Genomic DNA, 17351 nt, shown 5'->3' on the forward strand with positions numbered 1-17351 from the left:
GGGGATGGATGGGTAGGGGGACAGAGGAGTGATGAGAGACCCTGCTGAGAGAGGGGACAAGGTCTTGCTGGGGAAGTTGTGGCAGAAATAATTCATAGGACTGGGTGAGGATGGATTGCTCACTGCTGGACTGGTTACAGACAGACTGATGAGCTCACGGAAGGATTGGTGGATAGATGGGGAGGGGATCTGGGAAGGAGTGACCAGGGCCCTGCTGGAACAGGCTGACTGGTGATTAAGATGGATAGACACAGAGGGAGACAGGACAGGAAGGAGGAGAAGGGGTGAGGCGGGGTAGGAGCCCCCCATCCTGTCCTGAAGTGGTCCCTACACAGCCCCTAAGACCTGTGTGCCTTGGTATGTGTGTGTTTGTGTGCGTGTGCACAGATATGTGTGGTGGTGGGGCTGTTGCTGTTCTCAGCATTTCCCAGTATGTGTGTAAACTTGTGAGAGCACAGGCCTGGTAAGGGGTGAGGGAATAGGGGCTTGGGGTGTGGGGTCCCTGCTCTTCCTTCAGGGACTGGATGGGGTCCTGGTGGGTTTATCCAGGGAGCACGGCCTGGAGGGGGCCTGGGGCCGGGTCCATGAATGGGGCCTTGTGTGCCTGTCAATGCTTTCAGGGAGGGGAAGGGGCTGGGGTCAGACTTGGAGGGTCTCAGAAAACAAACAGAGCAGTTTCCCTACCCTTCTTCCCTTCCTCTCCTCAGCCTCCATCAGGCTGGCAGCCAAACTGTCAGGACTCAGGAAGGGGGGAGGGTAGCACCTGGAAGGTAGTGTGTCAGCCCGGGTCCCCAAATATGGTGTCAGTGACAAAACTAATCACAGCTGACATTTTCAGAGGACTTACCATGTGCCAGGCATTGTGCCAAGCTTTTCACACTTTTGTGGTCCCCCCTACAGAGTGAGTATCGCATTATTTTTATCCCCACTTGACTGAGAAGAAAACAGAAGCTCCGAGTGAGAGGTGAAGCTCCTTCCCCAGGTCTCACAGTAAGCAGTGGCAGTAAATGGTGGCCATGGGAAACCAGAAGGGTTTTCCAGAAGGGCCATCCACAGCCCCATCCTCCTCACCACATCTGCCCAGGGGACCCTGGTTGTCAGGTGGGACCATCAGAACACAGAGGGGCGAGGGGACCAGGGTGGAGAAAAGACGGGAAGGCTGGAGGGAGGTCACGGGGTTAGCTGAGCAGTGCTAGGAGTCATAGAGCCTGATGGGATTGATTCAAATCCTGGCTTTGCCTTTACTTGTGTGACTGAGCAGTCCTTTCATCTATCTAAGCCTCAGTTTCCTTGTCTGTGAGATGGGGGACATGCCACTCATAGGGGCTGTTGTAAAGATGAAAGATAATGTAGGAAAAGCACCTGGCAGTTCAGAGTGCCCTAAGGCCACAGTGGAGGATCCTGGAATTCAGGTAAGGTAACTGAGGCCCCTGGGCATTGGTTGCCCCACCTTCTGCAGCAGCGGGAATCCCCCATTAGTCCCATTAGCTGTAGTCCTGGAATTCATTGACATTCATTGTGGGCCTCTGGGTGTGGCTGAGCTCTGTGCTGGGCATATGGTAACCTGTGCCATCTTCACACCTCTCTCAGAGGAGAAGCCACTGTTACCCGCCCGTCTCTCCCTCCTCCCCCGCCCCCCCCCCACCCCGCGCCAATGTACCCATGAGGAAAAGGAGGGAGAGAGGACCAGTAACTAGCCCAGATCATACTAGGTGAGTCCTTGGTACCACTCTGCTGGAAAGCCACCACACTGTTTGCTTGTCCATTCCTCAAAGCTCAGTGCCATACCGTTGGGGGCGGTACACCAGGAACAAAGCCTGGAGCTTACACACTAATGGGGGAGGGGAAGACAGACAATAGACAAGAAGCAGTACCTACCTAATATGTAGAATGTGGTAGCTAGTGGTAAGTGCCATGGAGAATGACAGCAAGGAAGAGAGACGGGGAGTCCAGCGGTGGTGAGGCGTAGCTATTCAGAGTGGCCAGGTCCAGTATCACCAATGAACTGAACTTTAAGCAGGGACCTGAAGGAGGTGAGGGAGCCAGCCCTGAAGGGTGAGCGGGAGGGAATGATCCAGAAAGAGGGAACAGTAAGTGCAGAAGCCCTGACGCCGGGCTGCCCTGTTTCTGTATTTCAAATTCACTTATTCCAAAGGTAGTGACCAGGCACCTTCCATGCAGCAGACAGTCTTTGGGCGCTGAGGGCGGCACAAGTGAGCAACTGAGAAGGAGGGAGAGCTGAGCAACGGTCCTAGTCTTCATGCTGTCTCTCTGACCTCCAGCAAGTCCTTTCCCCTCTGTGTGCCTCAGTTGCCTCCTTTGTAAAATACAGACTTGATCTCCCAGGATTCCATTTCCCAGGACATGCTGTGACTAGTTCCCCATGCGTGGTCAAGGGAGCCTGGTGGGTTCTGGGTCAGGCAAGGGCTTTGGAGATACTTCTGCCCTTTCAGGCTGCTGACCTTGAGCAAGTGGCTGACTTCTCTGAACCTCAAACTTGTCATCTGTAACATGAGGGTAGAGGCCCTGATGCTCAAGGTGCTTGTGCGCATGAGATGAGGTGGTGGGGCAACGCTCTTAGTTTAGGGCCTGGCGCATCATCGGGGCTCAACAAGAGGGCACTGCTTGCACGTTGATTTTTAAAAGAGCTGGTTAAACACTGGCACTCAGAGGAGGAAGAAAAGCCAGTGGTCCCGGGTGGTCAAGGAAGGCTTCTGGGAGTGGGGGCGTCTAAACTGAGTTTAGAAACATGGGAGGATGTGGCCAGATGGGGGTGAGAAGGCCAAGAGGAATGAGGCGTGACAGCCGGGAGCCCGGGGCAGGAGGAAGGGGCCTCTGAATCCTGGCGGAAGGCGGGAGCCCAAGCGGTACTGGCGGTGGGGCCCCCAGCTGTGGTTTCAGACTGAGGCCCCGCCCCACCCAGAGGCTCCACCCCTTATCCAGGCCCCGCGGGCAGGATTTGCCCGGAACCCACTTCAAAGGGTCCCAGGAAGCTTGAGCAAGCCCCAAAGGAAGCGGCACAGCCTCTAACCCAGCTCGGAGGGTGGGGGAAGCCCCACAATTATGGGGGGGCTTCCTCCCACGATGCCCCCCTCCAAATGCCGGAGCCCACATTTAAGTGCCTCCTCCCCCGACCTCAAACCGCCTTATTTGGGAGGGAGAGCTCAGTAAAACTTCTGCTCAGGCAAGTTCACCCCAAAAACCTCACCTGAAAAACTGAACATGGAGTCTCACTTTGCGGCTACAATTGGGGAATGTATTCTTTTGGAAAAGATGAGGCCCTAGTACCCTCACGTGTGTGCAATCCACAGACAGTTACTGAGCACCTACTGTATGCCAGGCTCCATCTGGTATGGCAAGATGGAGCTCTGGGGCTCTGTAAAAGTGGGGTTCTGTCCCTCAAGGAGCTCCCTGCCTAAAGGGAAGGGATGGTGAGGAAATCATTTTAAGAGTGTGAGAGCTGAGCTTTGTTCCAGGGAAAAACGATTTGTTTAGCCTGGGAGAGCCCAGCTGGCTTTTCAGACGTGACTTTTGATGATGAAGGTAACAATAGTGTGAGATTTAACACACACTCACTGTGTGCCAGACACTAGGCTAAAGGCTTTACATGTATAATCTCATTTAATCCCAGCTGCAGTCCTGGAGGGTAGAAACCATTATTATCATTCCCATTTTACAGACAAGGCAGGTGAGGTTATAATATTCATCCAAAGCCATACAGCTGGTTAAGTGGCAGAACCCAGGTTTGCTGGACCCACCATTCATTCATTCATTCACCTACCAAATCTGCTTTGGAACACACTAGAGACCAGGCACTTGCCTACATTTGGGGGCTCCAGTGTTTCTTCTCCTATGGTGTTCCAAGGTAGGGCTTAAAGGATGGGTAAGAGTCGTCCAGGTGGAAAGGATATCCAGGGAGAGGGTACAGCTTAGACAAAGACATGCAGGCATGAAAACACATGGCGTGTTCCAAAAAGAGCAGGTGGATTGGGCTCTGGGGTGAGACACACTGACCTTTTAGTTCTACCTCTGCCGTGTACTAGCTGTGTAACTTTAGGCTTGGTTCTCCTCTCTGAGCCTCATTTTCTCCACCTGCAAAACTGGGGACAGAGTTAACTTTTTCTTCCAGGGCTGTTGGGAGGATTAAATGAGTTCATGTCAGTTAAAATGGCTTGGCACAATGTAAGCCTTCAAGAAATGTGAATTGGGCCTACCCGGTGGCTCAGGCGGTTGGAGCTCCGTGCTCCTAACTCCAAAGGCTGCCGGTTCGATTCCCACATGGGCCAGTGGGCTCCCAACCACAAGGTTGACGATTCAATTCCTGGAGTCTCACAGGGGATGGTGGGCTGTGCCCCCTGCAACTAGAAACGGCAACTGGACCTGGAGCTGAGCTGCGCCCTCCACAACTAAGACTGAAAGGACAACAACTTGACTTGGAAAAGGGGGCTGGGGGTATACAGGGTTCCCCAATAAAGTCCTGTTAAAAAAAAAGAAAAGAAATGTGAATTGAAATGAATGGAGGTAACTGATTTAAATTGTCACTACCAAATGTGAGCATCTATTAAGTGACTCCTGTGTGCAAGCCACTGTTCTAGCTAGTGCCAGGAATGCAAAAGGGTGTCAGATTCATTCCTTGCCTTGGGGAGCTCACAGTCTTGTTGGGGTGATAGTTGGGAGGCTCTGGAAAACAAGAAAGAGTTCAGCTGACTGAGGCCAGGGTCTGGGGGGTATGTAGTATGGGGGCTCCAGGGGCTCAAAGGGAGGGCCTGATCCCTGGACATCATTGAAGAGATTGTCATTAGACAGGCAGCAGAGAGTGGGCACATCGTTCCAGGCTGGGAAACAGTTCTCTGGGTTCTGGCCAGAGGCAGGCAAAGACCAAAGGAGGGATGCGTGAACCTATTGTTTCAGTGTTTATCTTTGCCGTCTGCTTACCCCAGCCCCCAGCCAAGTCCTAGAAAAGGCTGGTGGGCTGTAGGTGGAGATGAACTGGTGAGGCTCGGCAACCATACACACACACACACTTGGGCTCTACCTGCCTGTACCAGAAGCCTTGCTAGCTGCAGTGGCACTCAGGCCCCGAGGGCTCTTTGGGGCCTTTATGGGATAATTCCATCTCCATTAGGGCTTATTATGTCACTATAAATACCACCATTCAGTGCCGCTTTGTAAGACTCACCGAAGAACTTTCTTTCTCAGCATCCAGTCACCCAGAGCGGGAAGGACTCCTGGTTGGAACAGGAAGAAAGGGAAGAGCGTGTCACCAAGTGAGTGACTAAAGACCAATGAGCTGCCCCCACCCCACACCCTCCTGCCACCTCACACACCACTCCTTCCCACAGATCTCTGCTCTCATTGCATGTCATAGATGAGTGACACCCAGCTCTGCGCTCTCAGTCCGTAGCCTGGCACGCACCTCCAGGCACACAGCCACAGCCAGCAGAGCCTGCCCAAAGCCTGGGCACATGGGTTCAACCTTGTGGGGCCATGCATGGAAACCTACATATGCCACCCAAAGAAACAACCAACACAACACTCAGAGACTTTCACCCAACATAGAACTTGCGAACACCTTCATTCACTCATTAGTTCATTTATTCAGCAAAGGTTTGCTGAGTACCTACTATGTGTCCGACACAAACATGTTAGAGCACGTGTTCTAGTGCTACATCTAACACACAGAGCCTGCAAATGGCATGTAACACACACGTACAGAGTCTTACATATAACACACATGAAGTCTTAACATTCACCACAGTGTCCATAGCCCAGAGGTTCAGTACAACACGCCAAACACTTATTCATACCATGTACCACACACACACATACACACACACACACACACACGTGTGCTTGCGCGCTCTACGTGCCGTCTGAGGTGCCCTGTGCACACCACATGCCCCACCTCCCACAGATGCTACTTCCTCTGGCTGTACCGTGTGTAACCGTCATAACAGCTGAGATTGAACGAGTACATTCCATAGTCATGGCCCATGCGGTTTACATGCGTGACCTCATTTGAGCTTCACAATAACCCTCTGGAGTAGGTTTGTATATCTTACAGAGGAGCAAACTGAGGCTCTAAGAAGTGAACTGTCCAAAAACTAGAGGCTGACTCTTCTGTATTCTCCATCACTGCCAAGCATGGCACACTCAGCTCACACTCACACACAAATCCTTTCCTGTCCACGCATGCTCACACACTCATACACACATACATCAGTACGTCCATACACACTCACACACGCACTCACACACATACACCAACACATCCACACACACTCACACCCCCCCAACATATTCGCACACACTGCAACACATACACCAATGTGTCTACACACCTCAACATGTCTACACACTCACACATACACATGCACTCACTTTCACGGACATTTGCACACTCACTCTTATGGACACTTGCACATTCACACACTCTCAGAAGACCAAGACTCTCCTCCCACCATGTTGGTCAAAAGCTTTAATTACACTACCCCAACACCTGTAATTAACTCTCCCCCCCTCCAGGGGAAATGTCTGGACCCGCTTCTCAAGGGTACGCACCAAGGCCAAGAGGCCAAGATGTTCCCATCTGGCAAGCAAGACGTGGGTACAGGAGCAGCCCGGCATAGCTATTGGGCCAGCAGGGCAGTCAAGGAGAGGATGGGGTGGGAGAGAAGGAGGTGGACAGAGAGGGCTAGATTATCCCAGGAAATCAGGCCTGCTACAGCTGCTCCTCCTGGACTGGCTAAAACACGATTGGGCAACAGCAGCTGTGGGTGGCTAGGCAGGCGGGTGAGAGGACACTTCCCGTTTGTTTCACTGGTGCCAGCGCTTCCGTCAGGAGGAGAGATGAGCTCACGTCTGAGGAACCTTTGGGGAGAGGCCCCTTGAAGGGGCAAGTGAGAGGCAGGTGTCCTCCAAAATGTCAAACAGATAACTGATTCTGCCGTGCCACAGTCAGGGGATAGGTGTTCTGCACAGCGGCCCCTTGCCCACCCTTCCTCAGTATGGGGCAGTGGTTAAAGCAGAGACTACCCAGACTCAAATCCTGGGTCTGCCATCTTTGGGCTGTGCAACCTACGGGCATTTTGTTTAACCCCTTGGAACCTGTTTCCTCTTCTGTAAAATGGGGATAATGATACCTGCCTCCCAGATGAGAATTAAGTGAGATAATGCACGTCAACTCGCTTCTGGAGGTGGCTGCTCTAAGTTTACTGTATTCTTAGGCCCCTGAGCTGAAATGCTCTCTCCTACTTCAAAGGTCCAGGAAGAGCATTCGGGTCTATCGCAGCTCCTCTCCCAGGTATGCTGCTAAAGAGGCAACTGCTTCTTGGCCGCCCCCATCTTATTTCAGCCCAGGCCCTCAGGCCAACCTCGAACTCGGTTCTAGAGGGCAAAGGGTGACAGGTGGGGATGGCACAGCGCAAAACCATCCCTGCGCCTGGCCCGTGTCAGATCCCGGAGGACTAGCCCTGGGTGGGGGCACTGGCTCTTTGAGGTGCTCAAACTTGGGAGGGCCTGGGGGGCGCCAGTGAGTCCAGAGGGCTCCACGGTCCTGCCCAAACCTCTCGGGACTTCCCCTCCCTTCACTCCGCGTGCTAGCCCGGCCCCTTTAAAGACATTCCAGGGGGCGTGGCTTCGGTGACGTAAGCGCGGGGCATGAATGAACACGAGCCGGTTCTCACCCAACTTCCATTAAGGACTCGGGGCTGGAGGTGCAGGAGTTGCGCGCGGGCAGCCGGCGGGAGCTGACACCAAGGCCGGCGTGCGGGCGTGCAGGAGCCGGGCACGAATCGGGCGGAGAGCTAGGAGCGCGGCATGGAGCGTAGGGCGCCCCGTGCCTGCCTCGCCCTGCTGTGGGGCTGCACGCTGGGCGCTGCCGCGGCGCAGGGCAAGGAAGGTGAGCGCGCGCGCGGTGGCCGCCCCAGCCCACCCAACGCAACCCGGGCGGCCCGACCAGCGCTCTCACGCGCCTCCCAGAGCTTGGCGCGCCTGGAAGCGCGCAACTTCGGAAAGCGACCTGGCGCCGCCCAGGCCGGGAGAGCTGGGGTCGGCAGGGCGCGCGGGCTGCGATCGGAACGAATCTGGGATCCTCACCTGGGCCATCGGGGCTGCAGGGACTGAGGGAGGCGGCCTGGGCGTGCGGGGCTTGGGGGCCGCCGAGAAGGGGACGCCGCGCCGGCCACGCTGTTGCAGTCCCGGCGGCGGCTTCAGGAACGCGTCCTGAAGAATGGGGGTCCCTTGGAGAATGGGGTGTCTCGTGGGCTTTCCGCGCGCGGACCCAGCCTCTTGGTGACCTGAATTCACGAACCTGCTTACTGCGATTTGACGGAGAAGGCATTTCTGTGGAGGCTCCTCATTTTGGGGAGGGGGCTCGTCGGCCGGCGGGGAGCCCGCTGCGGAAGTCCCTGTTGGATGAGATTTTCTACACGCCCCCTTTCGCCTCCAGTCCGGGAGGAAAGCGTGCGGGGAGTTTCGGGCCAGACTGCCCACGCGCAGCCTTCCCTCCTTCCCACCCCTCACTCCCAGGCTCCGGGGGCAGGTTCGCGGCCGCGAGTGCGGACAGGAAGTCCCAAAGTCAAGCGTTGTGAGCAAGGGGTGACTCAGAACGAGGCAATGCAGCAGGTGGGGGCGCGGCCTCTCGAGGTGTGGAGCCATCACCTCAGGGCCACCAGGGAGTCCGGGCACCCGGGGGTTGGGATTGAATCACCCACCCCCACCCCAGCGCTCCCTGAGCCGCCCTGGGTGAGGGCCCCTAGGCTCTGTCCTGGGCTGGCTGGTGTGTGGATGGGGGCGTTCCCCCTCAGCTAGGGTCTCAGAGAGGATGGGGCCTCCTGATGGTGGCAGAGCACCTTCCTGTCCACCCAGCGAGGCCAGCTTCAGTTTCCAATGGTGAGAAGAAGTTTTCCCCGGCTGCCTGGGCAGAGCACGGCTCTTTGGCAGGCTCCACCAGGGGAAAGTGCGGAGGAAACCCTGGCCCGGTGAGAAGTTTCCTTGAGCCTTGCCTTCTTTTCCGCCTCCCAAACTGAGGTTGGAGGTTCTGCCTTTCCCAGTTGGGAAGAAAAGTAGCCAGAGCTGGAGCTGTTGCAGGTGGAGGTGTGTGTGTGTGTGTGGGGGGGTGGCATACTGTACACTTCTTGGGTCAGTCAGGGCTGCTGGTCCCTACTTGCAGAAGGAGTGGGTGTCAGGGATTTCTTCCACCCTCAGTAACCCCCACTCCCTCCGCTCTTGGTCCTTCCCCTTCCTGGGGGACTGTGGTTGGAGAGAAGGGGAGAGACAGCTGGAATCACTACAGGCCTTTCTCAAAGGCTGCCCATGGGAGGGAGGTTGAGGGGGGGATTAGGCAGGACTTACTCTGCTGGACGATTGTTATGCTGCAGCCCCAGCCGCTGGCCTGGAAGCCTGGATCTGCCTTGTTCCTGTGCCCCATTGTCGGCCCTCCCCAGCGTAAATGACTAGTCCCCCACTTCCATGGGATGAGGGAGGAAAAGGGTGTGTATTGCAGAGTCCTGGGATGGGGGAACATTTTTGCTTAGGCTCCAAAAGTCCCTGTGAATGACTCCCTGGGGAGGTATGCCTTTGGTGGTGGTGGGGAAAAGATGGTCCAACTGGCAGCCGCCCGGTTTGTTATGTTCTTTGGGATTCAGGATGTGGTGAATCTGCCCAAGGGTGGGTTGGGGTGGGGGCAGAGAAAGGACACATGTGCCCTTTCCACCCTTAACTCAGGCTGCTGCTCACTTTCTTTCTCCTTTCTCTTTCCCTCCCTGTGGGTGGAGGAGCCAGGCTGTATTTGGAGACTCCGATGGAGCCTGTTAGATTCTCAACAAACACTGAATCTGCCCTCCTTTTACAAAAGGGTAAACTGAGGAAGGCCCAAGTCCACTCCAGCCAGGCCCCTCTGCACAGCGAGGGTTAGATCTGAGCATCGGGCTTCTTGGGCCACCAGAGCCCAGGGCCCCTTGCCTTGTGGTTTCATGGTGGATTTTCCTGAGAAGCGGGAATAGCTGGGCAAGGGTGCAGGGGTAGTTGGCTTGAAGTGGCTGATGGGAAAAGACGTGGAGAGTACTCAGGAGGCCTGGAAAGTCCTTGGCTTCTTGATTCTGTAAGAGCACAGTTTGCCCCGTCCCCCCCATCTCTTGCCTCCCCCTTTATCCAGTCTTGGCTAAAGAGGGATGGGGGAGCAGGGAGTAACAGTAGGGGACTGGGTGGTAGTATTGCATTTGAGTAAAACAATATGGACCTGCAAGGGTGACATTGATGATGGAACTTTAGGGAGAGAAGGGGGCTTTCCTGAGAGTGGGGTGAGAGACAGAGGGTTCCTGGATGAGCCCTGCCTAGCCCAGGCCTCTCAGTGAAGCCTTCAGGGCAGCTGAGAGGTTACCAGGCCCCCACCCCTTCCAGGGAATCAGGTGCCTCAGTCCCTGGAAGAGCTGGGGAGAGAGCCACACCCCCATCTGGGTGGAGGGACTAGGCTGGGCTCCTGTTCCTGGTGATTGGCTCTAGGGAATTTCCCGGGAGGGGGCTCCTTCCTGTGTGAAGGCTTCTTTTCTTCTCAGATTGAGCCCTGTGATACTTCTAGAGGCAGCCCTGGGGCAGGAAGGGGAGCCGCGGTGGCAGGGGTGGTGGGGGTCCCTCAGTGTGAGGTTAACTCTTCAGAGCCTGGGAGCCTGAGCCCCCTCCCTCAGGCATGGATTGCGCTTCCTACCCGTCTGGGGAGGGTGCTGTCCAGGACTGAGGAGCTTTCACCGTTGTCGTACTCCCCACCCAGCTGGAGCCAGGAACCCCCAGATTCCTTCCTGTGTAGCCGGAACATTCCATTTGCTAGAGGGGTTAGTGAGTTTTCCAAGCCTGGGCCCTGGGCATGTCAGAACAAATCCGTGTCCTTCCCCACCCCCCTGCCACCTTCCCCTACAGCCTTGGGGCCGGTGCCACATCGGATTTCCTCTCTTCTGTCTGGGCTGCTGGACCCTTTCTAGAGAGATTTGGCCCTGGTCAGCGGGTCGGACGGCCTTGCCGCACACTCAGGCCTTCAGCTCCGGGCAGCCAGGTGGTGCAAACTTAGGAAAGGATTTCTAAGATTCCTCTCAGGCCCCTTGACCCACCCCCACCTGTAAATCTGCCCCTCTGCTCCATGCCTGCCTGGAGGTCCCTTAGAGTCATTCTTCCAGGTCCTGGCCCTGAGGAATGTAGCTTCTTGAGGCTCAAGCTCCAGGGTCCAAAGGAAGTGAGTTCTTGCTCCCTTACCCGCCTCCACCTTAGAGCTTTACCCTCCGAAGCCAGGGACCTTGCTTAGGTTCGGTACCTCAGTTCCCCAATCTCCTTACCCTCCAGCTATGTAGACTTTACTTGGAAACGGAGGTGGGGCAGTTTCTGGGGTCTTGGGTCTTGGCTACCGCCAATGAGCCTGGCGGAGAGCCAGGGTGGACTGATGGGAGATGCTCAAGGGCAGGGCTAGACTGAGGGAAGCCCCTGGCCGCGTGTCCCTCCCCCAGGCTCCAGGTGCCTCTCTGGGGACAGCATGGTCCTGGCACCTGGTCGCTCTAGGCCTGGAAGTCCCCTCTAAGGGATTCCATCTGTTGTGCCACAGGCACCACCGCCGGCCAGTAGCCAGGGTATGAGAGACAGGGGCAGCGGGAGCAACTTTCCCAAGGAGGGGACCTAGCCGGCTGTGTGACTCTTTGGGCCCCTCCTGGAGGCCCCTGTGGGTTCAAGGCTTTATCCCGCCTGCGCTGTGGCTTTTGTGGTGGGAGGATCGGTTTCCAGACACCCCCCACTGGTTCCCCCTCCCCTCCCTGGAGCTGTTCCCACCTGTTAAGAGCCCTCCCTCCTTGGAGTGCCATGAGACATGTGTGTACGTACACATGCGTGAGCATATGTGTGTGCTACGTGGCTGGGTGGGGTTGGGGGTCGTTCATGCTGGGGGAGATAGGGCAGGAGTAGACATGAGGGCCCCCAAAGTCCCTGTGTGAGTGAAGTACTGCCAAGGGGCCTTGTTCCAGGAAGCAGACGGGGCGGCATGGTGTCACTTAACAACCCTGGCAGCCCCAGTTCTCTGTCCAGCTGCTGTCCCCCCGCTGGGCTGAGCTCTGTCCTACTCTGCCCAGCTGGGAGCTGACCGAGGGGCAGCGTAGACGGAGCCGTGGCCTGGAAGACAGGAGGCCTAGACCTTACCCAACCTGCTATATGGCTTTGACTAGGTCCTAGCCGTTCCCTAGGCCTCTGTTTTCCTATTTGTCTAGGGACAGGCCTCTTGGATATGGTTACCCTGTATAGTGGGGTCTCTCTCTGAGGGCTGAGGAAGCCATCAAGCCCTCTTGGGGTCCCGGGGGGTCTCTCACCTTTTCCACCACGGCCTGACTCCTGGAGATACCCTCAAGTTCACCAGCCTCCTCTCTTGTCTCTTGCAGTTGTGCTGTTGGACTTTGCGGCAGCTAAAGGAGAACTTGGCTGGCTCACACACCCGTATGGCAAAGGGGTAAGCCTTTAGGTCAGGCAGAGACATGTGGACGGGGAAACTGAGACCCAGGGAGGATGGGGCCGGCCTAGATCAAACAGCTCAGCCAGGGTTCAAGCTCAGGGTCCTGCTTCTCACACTAGGCTCAGCATTGGCCATCCCAGGCTGAGTGGGCTGGGGATTGGAAGGTAGCAAAGGGACCTGAGAGGCGGAAAGAGCTGGGGAGACAACTGAAGGTCCTTGGCAAAGCAGGCACCCTGGATGCTCCAGGGGGTCCTCCCTCTGGTTCCCTCCATCTACCTCTTGGGAGGGATGGAATTAAAGGCTCACCCTGTCTTCCAGGTCCCAGCCCATGAGGTGAGGGGTGAGGGAGGGACAGGGAACAGTGGCTTTCAGGTGCCCACAGCTGCAGAGAAAATCAGTTTCCTTCCTGCTGGGCCCCTCTCGCCGCTCCCACACCTGTTGCTTTCCCTTCCTGCTCAGGACAGAGTTTGTTTCACCTCATCCCAACCCAAGTTTCCTCCCCTCTGCTCTGACCTACTGTGACCAGAACTGGTGGGCAAGACACTGGGGTCCTTTCCCTGACTTTGAGCATGACTACGGTTTGGTCTTAAGGGAGAAACTGCTGCTCTCTGGGCCTCAGTTTCCCCCTCTGCGCAATAGGTCCTTCCTTTGTATCTGGGGCCCTGAGCTGGGGAGAAGTGTGTCTCCAGTGGGCTACTTTGGACAGTTCCCATTGCTGGCTAGATCTGCATAAGTTAAGTGCTTGTCCCTAAGTGCTTTGAGGAGGCCTGGTTGTAGCTCTAGTGGATTTCCACGATCCTGGAATGTCCAGCTGGGAGGGAACACAGATCGTCTAATCCAACCTGGTCATTATACAGAGTGGGAAACTGAAGCCCAAGGGCGTTTGAGGCCTTGGCCAATTCACACAGTGCAGCTCAGGCCTCTTTCCTCAGCCCCTCTGTTTCCATTCATTCACTCTCTCATTCGTTCAACAAATACTTTCCTGAGCACCTACTCTGTTCCAAGCAGTTCCTAAGGGTACAGAAGGGAATTAGACGTACTCCCTTCCCCAAGGAGCTCAGAATCTAGTGTGGGAGCCGATGTAGGTGTCACCACATAGATGCCAAGTGCTGTGACAAAGGGGGCATGGAGACTGTGGGAGCCAGAGGGGGTATTTGGCCCAACCTGGAAGTCTTCCTGGAGGAGGCTGAGCCATGTTCTGAGTGGGGAAGAACATGTGTTGATCTGCCCCAAAACGAAAATCTACATGATGAGATTTTGATCATCCACTGTTTCTGACTTAACCTCTTCCCCTACATATATGCCTCCATGTACACACGCAGACCCAGTGAACAAGGATGATGATGATGGTGGTGGCACCAGCTGCCTTGTATGACAGCTGTTACATCTTATCCCTGCCGAGCAGTGTGTTCAGCATTTTGTAGCCTTTCTGTTGTTTCTCCTCACAGCAATTCTTTGAGGTAGATCAGTGAGTTTCAGAGATCCACCTGAGGCCCCATTTAGCTCCCAGTCTCTGCCCCCGACTCACAGTCTAACATAGGGGTTTCGCACCCTGACAACTGGGGCTCAGAAACGCTAGGGGGGCAGCTCCCAGCTCAGCACTTGTAATGTGCGTGGGTGCCATGAAGCCCCTCTCCGGGCCTCAGTTTCCTTCCCTGTAGAATGAGGATAGCAGGAATGGAAAGCGTCTTCCCGATGCCCAGCTCTGCCTCCTGGGCATTGCCTCGCCTCAGTTTCCCCCCGGGGGCCTGCCCACACTAACTGTCCTGTCGGCCCTGCACAGTGGGACCTGATGCAGAACATCATGGACGACAAGCCCATCTACATGTACTCCGTGTGCAACGTGGTGGCCGGCGACCAGGACAACTGGCTCCGCACCAACTGGGTTTACCGCGAGGAGGCCGAGCGTATCTTCATTGAGCTCAAGTTCACCGTGCGTGACTGCAACAGCTTCCCCGGGGGCGCCAGTTCCTGCAAGGAGACCTTCAACCTCTACTATGCTGAGTCGGACTTGGATTACGGAACCAACTTCCAGAAGCGCCAGTTCACCAAGATTGACACCATTGCCCCTGATGAGATCACGGTCAGCAGCGACTTCGAGGCCCGCCACGTGAAGCTGAATGTGGAGGAGCGCTCCGTGGGGCCCCTCAGCCGCAAGGGCTTCTACCTGGCCTTCCAGGACATTGGTGCCTGTGTGGCACTGCTCTCGGTCCGTGTCTACTACAAGAAGTGCCCCGAGCAGCTGCAGGGTCTAGCCCGCTTCCCCGAGACCGTCGCAGGTTCCGACGCGCCCTCTCTGGCCACCGTGGCTGGCACCTGCGTGGACCATGCTCAGGTGCCACCCGGGGGTGAAGAGCCCCGCATGCACTGCGCGGTCGATGGCGAGTGGCTCGTGCCCATCGGTCAGTGCTTGTGCCAGGAGGGATATGAGAAGGTGGAGGACGCCTGCCAAGGTGAGTGATGACGGTGAGGGGTGGCAGGGAAAGGGGGTGCTGGGATGAAGGCTGTGTCCCTAGTCTCGGTCCTGGGACTCTGGGATCCTGATAAGGTTGTCCCTGCTCTGACATGCAGTGGTTCTGTCCATGGAAATCACAGGACTTCAATTTCTTTATGACTGGATTTGCTCCTTCATTGAGGATGAATGACTTGAGCAACAGTGTAGTGTGGAGCTTATGAACAGGACTCTAGGATAAGAATGCCTGGCTTCAAATCCCGGCTCTCTATTTAGCTGTGTGATTTGAAGCCAGGGTCTTACCCTCTCGGTGTCTGGGTTCCTCCTCTAAACTGGACATGAACACAGTGTCCATCTCGTGGAGTCTTATGACAATCAAATGACTTAATGCTTGTAGAGTGCTTAGGTCAGTGTCTGACACATAAGTGCTTTTAAGTGTGATTGTTATTTTTGATTCATCCCACAAGAATGTCTTGAGTATCTGCTGTATCCCAGCTCTGTGGACACCTGGGACAGGCCCAGGAACTAGTTTCTTCTCTGTTAGCTCAGTGTGTTAACTCACCTGAGGCAAGTCACTCAACCGCTCTGCAGCTCAGGCTCCTCTTTTGTTCATGGAAGTGAGTGAATTGGACCCAGGATTCACATCCCCTGGCTGCACATGAGAATCACCTGGGGAGCTTTTGAAAAATCTTGCGTTGAGGGAAAAGGTGGAAGGGAGACGCAGGCCCAGCTCCAGCCCCTGCCTGACCCTCCCCAGGACTGTAGACACAGATCCTTCCAGGGGGGCTTCTGATGATGACACATTGAGCCCAGAGAGGGGGCCAGTTAAATCAGACTCTCTGGGAATGGGACCTGGGCATTAGTAAGCTCACGTTGGGCGGCTGTGGCTTGGCACCACCAGGGCATGTGACAGCAGAAATCTCTACAGCAATGTGGATTTTTTCAATGGATGATTTTTTTTTTTTTTTCTGGAAACGCCTGTGGGGCAGGGCATTTGTGGAATGCAGGCCAACCTTTGGAAGGCCAGCTCATCCCCGTTCTCTGGGAGCTTCTTTGCTGAGATAAGTGGGGTATTGAGAAATTAGGGGTTTAGTCCCTGCAGTTGCACATACCCACTGGATTACCTTGGGTAAATCTCTCTTCCTCTCTGGCCTCAGGTTTCCTGCCAATAAAGTCTGAAGTTCAAGTATAACAGCTGACTTTATACTTTGTTTTTAGCCATGGATACTGCAACCTATGAAGTGGTTTGAAGTGTTGGAGGAGACTGAAGCCCTTTCTGACAGGCCCCACTTGCCTCCTAAAACAAATCCTCAGAACCTTGCTTAACACAGCCTGCAAACCCCTGGATGAGAAGTTTCCTAAGGCCATAAGCCTGTGGTGTAATCGCTGCCCTGTGCTGGCTCTTCCTACCACCCCGTTGTCCTCCCAGCTCCCCTTTGCTGAATGAGTCCCCTTTCCCCAGACAGCCCCAGCTTTAGGTGACCTCGAGTGCACACTCCCAGTTTCAGACAATGACTGCGGGTTGGGGGGTGGGGGGACCTGAGGCAGCCCAGTGGGTCGGGCAAACTCCTCCCACATGACATCCTCACACAAGAATGCGGGGGTGGGGGTTGAGGGGCAGCTGAAAACTTTCCACAGGCTGGTGATTCAGGCCCTGCAGAGATAAGTGGATGGTTGGGGCTGGGGGGGGGGGTCTTTCCAGGAAGGGGGGGCAGCCTTCCCTTCCCCGGAGGTGGAGGGTCAGGGTTCTGGCAGGCTTTGTTTGTGAAGAGCTAGCAGGCCCCCGGTAGGGGTAGGGGTAGGGAGGACCGTTTCCAAGAGTGAAATCTTGGACTTAACTGGTAGGACTCTCTCAACTGCCAGCCACCTGTTGCCCTGCTTTTCCTTCCTTGGGATCCCTCTACCAAAATTCCCTTCAGTGTGCTTTAGGGGCCCTCTGTATGGTTGGGAACCTCCAGCTCAGCTTCTCTTTATCCCTCCAGACTTTTCCCAGCAGCCGCTGACCATGATGCAAATAATAGTAACTCCTGTAGACACGTGCTCTCCTCTGAGGGCAGGCACGAGCTAAGCAAATGCTTTATCTGGACACTTGCTGAATTCATACCACCTTTCTGCGAGGTAGAAACTGTTATCGATCCCATTTAACAGACAGGGAACTAAGGCTCAGGGAGGCTCACAGCCTTGCCTGGAGTCACACAGCTAAGATGTGGCTGTATCAGGGTTTGAATCCAGGCAACACAGCAGTGTCCAGGCTGGAGGAGGGGTCAGGAAACGGGACGGGAAATGACCGGTTCCTTTGGAATCCCTGACTCAGCTCCTGGCCTTGGGACTGGCTCTCAGGGCAGCCCCGGGATAGCAGGTCCTGGTACAGGAGGTGGGGTGACTGCAGGGCCGTTACTGAGCATGGTGAGGGAGAAATGG

General features: G+C 55.6%; 1 protein-coding gene across 3 annotated transcripts in view; it reads left to right on the forward strand.

The window, feature by feature from the left end:
- The first annotated feature begins 5205 nt into the window (after positions 1-5205).
- Positions 5206-17351, forward strand: part of EPHA2 (EPH receptor A2) — a 29567-nt gene continuing 17421 nt past the window's right edge. The window contains exons 1-3 of one of the 3 annotated variants that reach the window (XM_081055838.1): positions 5206-5267; positions 12408-12475; positions 14262-14931. In XM_081055838.1, the coding sequence (XP_080911964.1) occupies positions 14271-14931 (661 nt within the window). In that variant the 5' untranslated portion in view covers positions 5206-5267; positions 12408-12475; positions 14262-14270. Of the gene's footprint in view, positions 5268-7640; positions 7901-12407; positions 12476-14261; positions 14932-17351 lie in introns of those variants that run through there. The other 2 variants (XM_081055836.1, XM_081055837.1) reach the window with 2 other exon arrangements.

The sequence above is a fragment of the Rhinolophus hipposideros genome (assembly GCF_964194185.1).
Source record: "Rhinolophus hipposideros genome assembly, chromosome: 8".
NCBI classification, from domain to species: domain Eukaryota; kingdom Metazoa; phylum Chordata; class Mammalia; order Chiroptera; family Rhinolophidae; genus Rhinolophus; species Rhinolophus hipposideros.